The sequence below is a fragment of the Salvia hispanica genome, chromosome 5, assembly GCF_023119035.1.
Source record: "Salvia hispanica cultivar TCC Black 2014 chromosome 5, UniMelb_Shisp_WGS_1.0, whole genome shotgun sequence".
Taxonomy (NCBI): domain Eukaryota; kingdom Viridiplantae; phylum Streptophyta; class Magnoliopsida; order Lamiales; family Lamiaceae; genus Salvia; species Salvia hispanica.
In genome coordinates, this window is record NC_062969.1 from 10,325,517 (window position 1) to 10,338,928 (window position 13,412).

The following is a 13,412-nucleotide window of genomic DNA, read 5'->3' on the forward strand; positions in this document are numbered from 1 at the left end:
GGTGATAGATCTGTGGTTTATTGACTGATTTGGAGGTTGTTGTTCGAATCTGAAGTGATGAAGTGTTTCTGTTGGTTGGAGTTCGTGTTGGACGCTTGGATCCGGAGTGGATTTAGCGTCTGAGGTTGGATTCGAAGTGAGAAAAGAAAGTTGTTAGATGGATTTGAGTTTTCTTCTTGTTTTCTGTTTTGCTTCGTCTAGCGTCTGCAGATCTGTTCAGTTCTTCGTTGATTATGCATTGATTTGACTTAAAATTAGTTTGCTCTGTTTTGATTTCGTTCATGTTGATTTTCTTTTGAGTTTTACGCAATTTGATTGTAGAAGATGATGTCGCTGTTAGTTAGTACTAGAGTTAGTTATTCTGCCAGCTTTTTGTTCGTACTCTGCTTTTTCAGTCATGGTCCCCACAGTCAGTTTGTTTCCTAGGTCTAGTAAGTAAAGTAGTTTTCTTAGATCAAGTGTTGAGCAGTTAATTTCCTTTGCAACGTTCTCTTATAATTTCACCTAGGTCTAGCTGTTAGCTTAGGAATTTTAAAGATTTCCAAGTCAAGTTTAATTAGTTTTCCTCAACCCAAAAAATGCGTGGCAGCAGCCAACACCAAAAACACACCCAAATTCTTGAACATGAGTATTACGCATCCTTCTCTGTGGGATCGGTCCCTACTTCCCTATACTAGGTTTAGTAAAGTGGTTGAGGGTTTTTGAAAGAAGTGCTCTGTGTGTCCGACGACCAGGATTTCCTGATACCAACGAGTTCCTAGACCGCGTGATCTAGTGGATTTGCTGGACCTAGGGAACCTATTATTTCCTTTTGAACACACTGTAGACAACAGTTAAAACCTTTCAGAAAGTGATAGTGATAATTTTTTCGTATACATTTAACTCTGTTTATTTCCCTTTTAGCTTCACATAGTGATATTGATTGTGATAATTTTAGTTGTAGACTCATACACATTTTTCTCCAATTTGTTTGACACGTTCGGATTTATTATAGAGTCATACACTTTTTCCTTCAATTTCTGCAACACGTTCAAATCTGGAGGTGGTCAGTTTGTAAGCCGTTATTATGTGTAAGTTATAGGGTATTACTTATAGACTAACTGCTATTGATTAAAAATGAGGGTATTTGTATCAAAAAGTAGGTTAGTCGTATGCAATGAACATTAATAAAAGTAAGGGTCAATCGTTTTCTATGTTGGATTGTTTTCAATTTGGTGATGAAGCTTCAAAATTTAATGAATTTGCTTCTTGGGTTGCATCAATTGGTGATGGTGTTATTGGTGGTCCAAATGACGATGAAGTGAATATTCATCTTCTTTGGAATGAATGGAGTATTAAATTATGTGAGGGATAGGAAATCTTTTTTTTAGATCAGGACAAAGGACCATGCTTCTTTTTAATTATTTATAATTTGTAATCATTATTTTAAAATTATATGGCTTAACACTAGTTTGATCAAAACACATGTTTAGCCGTTAAATTTAACAAAATTAATACTCCATTATTTTGAATAAAAAATACCACACTTAATATTATAACATTAAAAAGTTTTTTTAAGAAAAATATAAGGAACTAAATTTAGACTTTAGTTTCGAATTATTTATTAGTTTCAAATTATTGATGCTAGTAGTATAATGTAAGTTAGGTAAAAAATTTAGTTATACTCTCAAAACGAATTTAATGACAGTAGGATGTAGCAGAAAGTAACAAGATTTTTTTTTTTTTGACTTTTAGGCTATTAGGTTATGTGCACCGACAGTTAAAAACAAATTAGGTGAAAGAAAATCATCATCGCAAATACTCAAGAATAATTTACTGCGTCTACTACTCCAATTTCCTGCAATCTCCTCGGTCGATCGCTCCAGCTGCCACTCTACAGTCGTGTTCGTGCAGTACCCCAAAAATATTGTAGGCGTTTTCTAAAGGGATGGTGAAAAATCTTGTTGAAATATGATCGATTGAGAGATGGGGCGAGGGATCTCAGCGTTGTTTCAGCCCAAGAATGTTTTGATTTTCTTCGCGGCATTACTTCTGATATTTCTCGCCTATTCCTTCTCTAAAGAGGTCAAGTTTTTGCTCACTATTCTCGTTGGTTTTAAGATGTTTTCAAGATTCTTGCTTGTTTTGGGGATTTCTCATTTATCCAGCTTCTTTTGTGATCCTTCGATCTAATCTCATCTGGGTAATTTATTTTATGTCAATTCATGGATTGATTTTGGGGAAGAGCTGTAAATTTTGATTCTTGATGTATTGAGTAAATGGTAAAGGGGTTAACTTTCTTGGCTAATGTTTTTGTATATGTACTGTAAGTGGCGAAACACTTTATTTATTGTAGCGTTTTGATCGATTTATTATGTTCTAGTTACATTGAGATTGTTTTAAGTAGGATTTGTAACTAGATTTATGATAATTTGGTTGAAATAATGTGCATTGTATCATTGCTTCTTGAGAAGTTGAAGAGGATAGGTATTTCCTAAATCTTGATAAAAAAAAATAGAGTTTTGCTTTTCATGATAGTTTGTGTTGCTATGTTATGCATTGTCTTGTTGCACCTTCAACTGAAATGCTTAAGACTTCTAAGATATGGATTGATGTTTTCGGGTGATTATGTTGAGATTGTATGTTGGGGCATGCCTCATGTTGTTGTACCTTGTAGACGATTGTCTCAAAGTCTTGAAAAAGAATAGTGTGAGTGTTTTCATGATAGATTCTGTTGATATATTTATTATGTTATGATTTGTCTCATTTCATCTTTAGCTGATTGTTTTGACTTCTAAGATATGGATTGATGTTTAAGGGAGGCCCTGCTGAGAATGTGTTGTGCCTCATGTTTTGAACCTTATTGACAACCAAATAATGTTGGCTCTTGATTCTTGAATTTCACCCGATCGAATTTACACTTTATTACTTGCTCCTTGTTGACAATGGTTTTAACTTCTTCGACATATTCTCTTTGCAGGGGGTAGAAGAGGTGGAAGAGTTGTATGAAATCACCCATAGAGTGTTTATGGATGTCGACATAGATAAGCAGCGCATAGGTATGTTTCTTATTACTCTGTCCAATATTCGCTCTTTCCAAAATCAAGTCAAATGTAAGGAGGAGTCAACTATGGAGATTGTAATTCTTTTAATTGCAAGATTTGGAAGCATGTATAGGATCCTTCCATTATTCAGATATATTACACAGAAAACTCTCCACTTGCGCATCTGTCCTTCGTTCTATTTTCCGAAGGACAGAACTGTTATGAGTGTAGCTTAATTTTGACTTTATTTCATATTTCACTCCTCAATATCCACAGGGAGAATTACAATTGGCTTATATGGTGATGTTGTGCCGAAGACTGTAGGTAATAGAGTGATCTTGTTACTTTGTGAAAATCTTACATGTTTATCCGCCTGCTTTTATTTTTTTGACTCTACCATTTTTGTTCCTGAAAAGTTCATTTTTTTGTGCAGAGAATTTCAGGGCACTGTGTACAGGTAATAAAGATTATCGTTACTTTTGATTATGAGGTTCCCTCTTACAATCTTCTTCGCAAACATCATTCTTTCTTGAATCAGGGGAGGTCGGCAAAGCTAAAAACGGTAAAGTTCTGCACTATAAAGGAACTCCATTTCACCGTATCATACCAGGGTTCATGATTCAAGGCGGAGACATCGTCTCTGGGGATGGAAAAGGGAATCAATCTATATATGGTGGCACGTTCCGTGATGAGAATTTCAAGCTGAAGCATTCTCACGCAGGTCTAATGACGACCTCTTTTTATGCATCTCAAACATACGCCCTCACTGTCGTGCAAACTGACTCATCCATTTCATTGGTCTCGTTTTTATGCAGGCATCGTGGCCATGGTGAATTCAGGGCCTGATTCTAATGGATCGCAGTTTTTCATCACAACGGTCAAGGCTTACTGGTAAGGCGTCGTAACCATTCATTGATAGTTCGTTACAACCATGCAATACTTAGTATGGAAAGTGTTCACATTTGTATGGGATTATGAAGGTTGGATGGAGAGCACGTTGTGTTTGGGAAAGTGGTTGACGGGATGGACACGGTGTATGCCATCGAGGGCAGTGCGGGAACCTACAGCGGGAAGCCGAGGAAGAAGGTAATTATATCAGATTCTGGGGAAATTCCAAAGAGCGAATGGGATGAGGAAAGTAGAATTTCAGTAACATAAGATATTTTTTCCTAAGTTTTTGGACTGGTTTCATTAGTATTATTCAACCTGCCTTTTTATACATATATATTATGGTGCACTTGCATCGGAAACTGCTCTGCAACGACTGAGTTTATTACAAAGAGAGAACTCTCCTCCTTGAATTTTTTGAGTGGTTGAATAGGTTGTGTCTTAGAATCTCTAGTCTAGTTTGGTGGTGGTTTTATATGGGTCGGCCCAATGGTCTATGTATTCGGGGGGAACCAAATTGGATTGGGCCCAAATTCATGGCCCAACCATCTTCAAAATTATACTCCTACTCTAATTGCTCAATCTCGTATGCTAGTATTTTTATTGCATCATCGAATGCTACGGAGACAAGATGGATTTTGACATCCTAAACTGCCTCATTAGTCTCTAACGTTTTGGATTGTGATACCGTGTACCTTTAATATGTCCCCAACGTTTAATATAATCACGAATGATGTTTTTTCGGACTAAAACACCCTTAAGGGCATTTTTGTCACTCCATTATACTGCTAATATATGATTTTTGCCACATTTTTTTTGGCAATTTATTATGTAATTTCTTAATAAGTTCTGATACTTCACACTTAATTAAAATTTTGTCATCGTTTAGATTTTCTAATTTTTTTATAGTAATATATAGATTTATCATTAATTAATATAAAAATAATAAAATGAGACCATTTCTTCCTTATAAAACTCAGTATTTTTCCTTGTTTCTATTTTCCCTCATTTTTCTTTGTTTTTTACGGATCAATTTTATTTATTATGAAAATATCCCAATTTTACGGTATTAATTTATAAATTTACATTTTCTTTATTTCAAATACTATTATTAATTAAAAAAAATTCTTCTAAGGACTAAATAGCTAATATTACATGGTTGAATATTTTTAAAATATTGCTCATGTTCCAATTTTATCATGAGTGGCAAGAAACTATGCAAATTTATATCCAAAGATTGAAAGTTCATAATATGATGTTAAAATTTTCAGTTTGAGCTAAATTAAAATTCTCAATAAATTATCAATCATAAAAATCGCCTTAAAGTTAGGCTTAGAGTAATAAATTAGTTCGATGATATATAATGAAATAATATGTATGTCAATGTTTTCAAGAAAATCATTACTGTATCACTTAATTAAATGTGAAATATTTTTTATTGCATAAATAACTTCACTTTTCCTACATGATTGTTGCCACTAACTAGAAATAAAGGGATATAAGAAATTTTTTTATGTGCAGATAATGACAAAACTTTAATCACGTATGAAGCATTAGAATTTATTAGGAAATTACATAAGAAGTTGCTGATAAAAATGTGACAAAATTCATATATCAGCGTACTTAGGAATTGCCAAATGCCCTTTAAGCCATTTGAGCATTTTCATCCTAAAAGTGGCTAAAAACATTGTATTTGTGATTATATTAAACGTTAGGATTATCTGATGCTTATTTTTCTAATATGGATCTGTAGAATCATAATCTAAATAATTAGGGACTAATCAGAGAGTTCACTCGTGAAATAGTATGAAAATACATAAATCTCGTGTGTTTCCGTGCAACTAATGTTGAGAACATGGATGCAAAGTATATGAAATTAGATGTGTGTTGAGAACATGGATGCAAAGTATATGAAATTAAATATTTATTCTACATCTCTTGAGTTTGCCGAGGCAAATACATAAATTCTTGAAATATTTTAGAATAAATGGAGAAAAGAAACCGATTTATTGAATTACTATATCCCGAAGTCTATGCTGTATCATTAGATAGTAAAATATACTTTTTGTTCCTAGTTATATTTGTCTTTACCTATGGGCGGTTTATTTTGATGCTTGATAAACCATCCTCTTGCAAGCATAAGTTTATTTCTTCCTTTATTGATTACCTTCACTTTTTTACTTGTAGGTGAGATTTGAAATCTACCATTCCGAGTTGTGACCGGTAAGTGGGATTCAAATCTCACAATTTCATCATCCGAATTGCGAAACATATGGTTTTGCATTTAGTTTATTCAATCATATCGTAATTATGAACTAGGATAATATAGCGTAAAAGAAAATACTACTCCATTTTTAATAAATACTAGTATCACACGTGAGATGCATGACCCATTTTTTTTTTTTTAAAACTTATTTTATACTGGAAAATGATTTTATAAATACATAAATTCATAAAAATATCATGAAATCTGAAATCATAAATAATAAAATAAAAAATAATTATTACAAAATATAAAATCACTTATCATTTAAATCACTTTTATACCATAGCAATTTATTGTACCAATAAAACTCATATAACCAAATAAGTTTATAAACTAAAAATTGCACACAAATCACATATCATTTAAATCACTTTTAGATCTATACTACAAAAGATCAATCACAAACACATGTCAATAAAAACAATGTATAAATATATATCAGAAGATAGCCAAATCGATCAAAGTCATCAACAAAAATATAGCAAAATAGCATGGAATATACAGCCGATATCAATATGCATGCATTTAGCCGAAAAACTAAAAAACTGGTTGCATACCCTAATAGCATACCCCGCATCGCCTACTTCCCGTGTAGCTGGTACCACCCATATCATGTCCAGGAAAGACAAATGAATAAGAGCTGCCACCAAACTAATATTCATATAGAGCACTATATGAGAAATTTATACATTCGACACTTTACAATAGTACATGAAGAAAAAGAAAAAATAATCACATAATTAAGCTCGACACTTCAAAACATACATCACTTCCACCATAAAGACCTGCAAGGAGAACAACATACATAAACAACACGATTGATGATCAACCATTAAAGTAGCAGTATTAAAAGAAAAAATAAGGTAAACAGAGCATAAAAGCATATGCAGTTCACAGTTCACACACACAATTAAAATTATAAAAATAAGAATTAAAAATTCCATCTTCGAAATCATCCCGCCATTGCAAAGTCAGAACACAAATGTGTGTATAAATACAAACGCTCAAAAATCAATAAAACAAAATGAATATAATGAGAGCACATAGAAAAACGATTGAAATTGAATAATTGAAGAGATAAAAAAGGGGAGGAACATAACAGAATGTGAGAAAATCACCGTCTTGTAGGGAATTTTCTTGTACAAAATTAGGCCAACCCTTTTTCAAAAACCAACAATCATTCACTTTCTTCACATCAATTTCCCAACTCATCTCTCTTTCCCCTCGCATTATCCTGCATCTTGTCGGAATATTCTCACCAAATTTGTCAACAAAATCTGGAGGAATTCTCTATATATGCAACAAATTAAGGAGAAATAGAATTATCAAAGCATTATTATTATGAAAGTTAGTGGGTAAGTGGTAATGAATGTCATTAGTGGGTAGTCAATCATGAAAAAGATGAAGAGTCATGGTATTAATATTTCATTTAAGTTATTTAAATTAAATAATAAAATAAGTATATTAAAAAAAACTTTTTATACTATCAATGACATTCATGTAATTATTCCCAAAAGTCACCTTTTATATATTTATAGATAAACACAACAAGGGGAGTGATCAATTGCTAACTACAACTAATTTAAGGCCATATGATTTTAGAAAACGTGTGGTCTATAATTTGCCACGTGTAATTGACATTGTATATGCTTTATATTGACATATTATCTTAGCTTCATTGACATTAACCTGTGTACGAAAAATATGAAAATTCTAGATTTTTTTTTCAAATTTTGACGTCGGAACATATGCATGTAGTATATCGTTGGAATCCTTATAAAATTATCTTTAATTTGATATATGTTATATGAATTTAAAGTTTTGGGATTTCTTTTAAAAGTTAGTTATAACTAACTTGACATTAATACCCCTATTGATATTTTTTAGAATTAATCCTATGGCCTTATTGATGTTTTTTGTTGATCGTATTGACATTTCGTGGTTGATGATTTAGGACTTTAATTTGAATATCTAATGGCTATTATTGAATTGTAGTTAACAATTAAGCATTAAGTTAGCAATATAACACTCCCGTCACAACAATTCATCAAAAATTTCGCCACGACAAACAAATCATTTTACCCCCGGTAAGTTTTTTACTACTATCTAGGGGTGACAAAATGGGTAGCGGGTTATGGGTAATTCTCATCTCGTCCCGCTATCCGCCGGGTATTGGGTACCCGTTATCCGACGATAACGGGAAACGGGGCGGGATCGGATAGAGTGTTTTAGAGTTTTGCAGGTAGCGGGTATACCCACTACCCGCGCGGGTATACCCGTTAGTCGCGATAATACCCGTTAGTATTAGTATTAGTATTAGTATTAGCATTAGTCATATTTCATCTTTTAATACTTCCTCCATTCCATATTAATAAAGGTGTTTCAAATAGTTAAAGTGGAGAAAAAAAGGTAAATAGTAAAATTATAATAGCTATATATGCACTCATTTTGAAAAATTAAAAATAAATAGTTAGAACAGAGAAAAAAATAAAGTAAGAGAGATAATAATGTAGAAAAGATTATATATATTATTATTTTTCCAAAATGAGTGAAGAAAATGAAATGCCTCTATTAAGGTGGAACGGTGAGAGTACTTTATATAATCTAAGATTTCTTCTATAATATTTTTATATTCCAATGAACATACAATTGAAAACTCACCGAAACTAGTTATAGAGTGTCCCCTCATTTTTATTCTCAATCTATTTAACGTTTACCATCGATATTAATAAAGTAATATAGGGAACATTGACGGTTATTGTGGTTTTCAATTTTTTTACTAGGATTTCGGGTCGGGTATGGGTATCCGCAATGTCGAGTACGGGATACCCAACACGGGTACCGGGTCATCCTGATATGTCGCAGGGCGGGTATTGGGACAACAAATTTGGCTAAAATCGGGTACGAGTACCCGACTTGTAGGGTGCGAATACCCGCGGGTAACCCTTTTCGCCACCACTACTACTATTATTTTACTTTCTTTTTTTTTGCAGTAAAATTCCAATTAGTAAAAAAAAATCAATTAGATGAACTATGAGATGCCGATTCCCAATTCCCATGTCACAGAGGTGAGCTATTAGTCAAACATTCCAATCCAATCCCACCACCACCGCCTTCTCCGCCGCGTCGCCGCCGCCATGGACACCACCCCCGAGGACCCCCACCACGACTCCGCCGCCACGCAGCCCCTCCTCTCTAAACCATATCCCACTCTTGAACCACCCATAGCTTCCATCTCCGAAGCTGAAGAAGATCAATCCCAATTCCTTCAGATCTCCTACAATTACGGCCCTCGTCCCCTCAAAGATCTCCCCTTTCTCATCCTCTTCTCTCTCCTCCTCCTCTCCACCTTCGCCCTCGGAATCTTCGCCTCCGTTAACCGAAACCCCCACCGCCACGACATCTCCTATTTTGCCTACGACGTAGCCACCTCTTCCTGCGTCTCCGTCCATGTCCGTAGCCCTAGGCCCTTTTCTTCAAATTCGTCAAAATCGAATCTTTTCGAGGTCGGGGACAGCTCCATTTCCCCAAATTTGAATCTTGTAGCTGATTTTGTTTATATTTCATCTCATTTAGGCAGGTTTGATTTGGTGAATTTTGTGAATTTTACTGATTCGAGTGTGTGGGAGAGCTTGGTTTGGACTCTTGTAGTGACTCTAATTGTGAGTGTGCCGTTTCTGTTCTTGGTGCTTTTGCTGCTCAAGCACTACACTAAGCAGATAGTTTATGCCTCGCTTCCCTTCTTCGTGATTGTTCCTATTTTCGTGAATGTTTACTGGTTTGTTGCTTGCACCGTGAGCTCCACCTGCAGTGAGGCCTTCCCTTTGGCTTATCGGATTGTTGTCCTAATTTTTGTGTTCTTGATAATCGGTGTGATTGTGTGGATATTTGTGGTGAATTGGCATAGAATTGAGCTGACTGTGAAAGTTATTGGCGTGGCGTCTACTGCTTTGTTGAAGAATTCGGGGTTGTTTGGGGCTCTTCCGGCTCTGACTCTGGGGCTGGTCGTGTGCTATGTGCCGATTGTTGTGTTTTTGGTGTTTTCCAGCTCGAATGGTGAAATTGTGCCACGGGAAGAGCATGGAGAGTATGTTTGTGTGTGGAAGCAGGATAGCTGGGTGCCTGCTTATTACACATTGGCAATCTTGACTATGCTGTGGTCTGCCACTATTATGGTGGAAGCTCAAGTGTATGTGATCAGTGGGACTATTGCACAGTGGTATTTCTCCAAGGATGACTCTCCGCCAAAGCATGGGATACGAAGCTCTTTGAGGTGTTTACTTTCTTCTCAGTGTGTATAGTTCTTTACTTACTGCTCAATGTGTGTAGTTTAATCAGATGCATGCTTATTGTGTTTCATTCCCCATGATTAGTTTATTGCCTTGCTACGTTCTTGCAATAGATTCCTAAATGTTTGGAGCTTGTTTTAGTTTCAGTTATTTCGTGTTATCAAGAGAGAGAAACAAGGAGGGAGAGAGAGCTTGCTATAGTGCAATAGTCTTTAGGAATGCATTAGTAAATCTGTTGCCACATGTTTAAGGGTATAGTATCTTGAGCTAAATGTTGTCTTGCATTTAATGCACTGCGTGCAGTAACTCCCGATATAGCTGTAAAAGCAAGACGTGTGTGTAGGTGGATCCACTCATCAGGTTCCCATTGAAATAGGATCCTATGTGTTGCTTGAGGTGTTGAAAAAAGTCTTTATTGTTTCCGTGGAGGCTGGGTTTTACTTGATGCGTGAAATACTGAAATTAGAGATCTAAAGAAAATGAAGTATAATATCTACGCTAGGCTAGTTAGCAACAAAGTGGCCTTATGTGTGTGTAAATCTCCGATATTTGAGAGACAGCACAGTAAAAGTGAAGTATTTACCTGACCCAGAAAGTACTTTCTCATTCATTAATAATATTTGTAAGCAAACTTTGGTATTAGTTTCTGATTAAAACCTTATTCTTTTTAATTGATGGTAGCATTTCTAGAGAAAGAGTAAATAAAAGGATGTTCTCTTTTTGACCTTTCAACCATTTGATTAAACCCCATAGAGCTACTTTTTCTAACACTCGTGTAATTCTTTTGTGTGTGCATATTGTGCTTTAGTGGTAACTTCTAAGACATTACTAGCCTTTGGCAGGTGATTGTAGAAATATTATACTCTCTACTTAACCAAATTATGAGCTTCCCAAATTATGAGTGTTTGTTTTGACTTATTATTTGCATTTCTGACTTCTCTCTTTACAATTGAAGGAATGCGTTTGGTCCCTCCTTTGGCACTATATGTTTCTCCGGTTTACTCATCTCTATAGTTCGAATCGTTCGTTCCATTGTTGATAATGCTAGACAAGAAGATGCATCTGGTATCGTCAATCTTATTCTGCGGTGCTGTGCGAATGCCCTGTTGTCGGCAGTTGATTTTCTGAACAAGTTCACCATTAACTTTGCCGCCATAACTGGTGAAGCATACTGCAGTGCTGCGAGGATGACTTATGAGCTTCTCAAACGGAACCTTCTCTCAGCAGTGTTTGTCGAAACTGTTTCCACTCGAATACTCTCTGGAATTGTCCTCGTGTTATCAGCAATATATGCCATACTGGTAAGTTGTATCTCCTGTCAATTGTCATAGTGACTAGTGTCATTGAATGCATAAGTCACATGGATCAAATCCATATTTTCTAGTATTTGAGTGAATGAAACATTTAATTATGTCTGTTTCAGTTCTTGAGGTTGTGTTTGCAAGAAGTGTCTCAGTAATTTTTGAAGTTTTTGATGGCTATAAACTGTTGGAAACAAATTTGTGTACTTGTTTTCGGCAGCCATAAACTGCACTTGCGTCCCTATTAGCTTTGCAGCAGCCAATTATATGCAAATTTGTTCTGCGAATTATGCCTAAACTAGAATATTGAGTTAGTATTTAGGCTTACTGTGTGTCTCATTTCGGGTTTGGACCTACCCGTTAAACACAACAAAACTTAGTAGGCTATACATCTTACTGGAAATAAATTGATTGCAAATTGTATATGTTTGTGTCATGGATTGTTCATTGATGTATATAGAATGCACAAACATATCATCTTATAAGTATTTATGTGTGTGTTTTGTTTTGAAGAATTGGGTTTAGTCCTTCAACTTGTGATGGTGCCATGATTCCCAATCTTGTTTTTTCGTATCGTTATCGAAAAGTGCTAAGAACACGTTTGTTTGATCAAAACACAGGTTTGTGTTCTTCTAAAAGCTGCAGTGCATCTTGGCGATGATGCATACTTCATTGCTTTCGTGGCGTGGATCTTGCTGATGGTGGTCCTGGGGTTCTTCGTTCATGTGTTGGATAATGTTATCGACACCGTGTATGTGTGCTACGCCATAGACAGGGATCGGGGGGAGGTTTATAAACAAGACGTCCATGAGGTGTACGTTCACCTCCCAATCAGTAGAAGTCATAGGGCCGGTTTCGTTCCTAGAACCACGAACGTGGTGTAAGTGGTCAAGTTAGTCGTCTCTCTGTTGTACAATCTGTAATTTTATTTTGCTTGGAGGTATACTAGCCAGTTTAATGGCAAGTTGTGCATATCTGAGATTCTACCTTGTATTCAGCTTTGTTTAACAATAAAAAAGGGGGAAAAAAAGGTTCTGCATCTTTTGATTTAGATGCTATTTTGTTCTGAAACTAACCATATTTTGAAATTACGATAATCAGTTAATTCCTTATGGTTAGACACTTAGTTAAAGTTGAAAGGGCCATGGTGGAGGATGCATTGGTACAGCTTTTCTAAATTGTTTTGATTGTCTTTTAAAATTATTTATTTAATTGCTTTGAAAGTAAATGAAAATTTATTGACCAAATTTTAGGACGTTGTTTACCAATATAAATGTCACGTTGAATGAAAATTAGAGACCATCTATCTTTGATTAATAGTAACTTTTTGTGAATTTTATTCACTTGAATTTGTCCATTCATTGAGATATTTATCTAATTTATTGAATGAATGATCATACTCGTTTGGTCTATGACGACGTTCTACCATTCAGGTTGTTAATTTTGTTCAAGTTGGATGAACATCCATTTGATCTATCCCGTTCCTTGTTGGTGATGATCATATCACTCTCACACATAAATTTACAAACAGTGACGAATATATGGTGCTAAAGGCAGCAATAGGCACTCTCAAATTTTTTTCCAGATAATTATTATAAAATCATCAAGAATAGTTCTTTTTTTTTGTCTTGCACTTTTAATTTGA

General features: G+C 35.0%; 2 protein-coding genes across 2 annotated transcripts; both read left to right on the forward strand.

Annotated features, from left to right (window-relative positions):
- Positions 1-1,775: 1,775 nt before the first annotated feature.
- On the forward strand, positions 1,776-4,324 carry LOC125190939 (peptidyl-prolyl cis-trans isomerase CYP21-1-like). Its single transcript, XM_048088364.1, has 7 exons — positions 1,776-2,064; positions 2,960-3,038; positions 3,300-3,347; positions 3,457-3,480; positions 3,562-3,744; positions 3,839-3,914; positions 4,004-4,324. Exons 1-7 carry the CDS (start codon positions 1,966-1,968, stop codon positions 4,179-4,181), a joined length of 687 nt encoding a protein of 228 aa, XP_047944321.1. The 5' UTR covers positions 1,776-1,965; the 3' UTR covers positions 4,182-4,324.
- A 4,898-nt stretch (positions 4,325-9,222) lies between these two features.
- LOC125188698 (CTL-like protein DDB_G0288717) lies at positions 9,223-12,818 on the forward strand. Its single transcript, XM_048085702.1, has 3 exons — positions 9,223-10,450; positions 11,422-11,767; positions 12,388-12,818. Exons 1-3 carry the CDS (start codon positions 9,315-9,317, stop codon positions 12,649-12,651), a joined length of 1,746 nt encoding a protein of 581 aa, XP_047941659.1. The 5' UTR covers positions 9,223-9,314; the 3' UTR covers positions 12,652-12,818.
- The last annotated feature ends 594 nt before the right edge of the window (positions 12,819-13,412 follow it).

Coding starts and splice junctions, on each gene's coding strand:
- LOC125190939 (XM_048088364.1), top strand. CDS start 1,966: ATGGGGCGAGGGATCTCAGCGTTGTTTCAGCCCAAGAATGTTTTGATT. Junction 3,039..3,299: donor CATAGATAAGCAGCGCATAG/GTATGTTTCTTA, acceptor CAATATCCACAG/GGAGAATTACAATTGGCTTA. Junction 3,348..3,456: donor TGTTGTGCCGAAGACTGTAG/GTAATAGAGTGA, acceptor TTTTTTGTGCAG/AGAATTTCAGGGCACTGTGT.
- LOC125188698 (XM_048085702.1), top strand. CDS start 9,315: ATGGACACCACCCCCGAGGACCCCCACCACGACTCCGCCGCCACGCAG. Junction 10,451..11,421: donor GGGATACGAAGCTCTTTGAG/GTGTTTACTTTC, acceptor TTACAATTGAAG/GAATGCGTTTGGTCCCTCCT. Junction 11,768..12,387: donor CAGCAATATATGCCATACTG/GTAAGTTGTATC, acceptor ATCAAAACACAG/GTTTGTGTTCTTCTAAAAGC.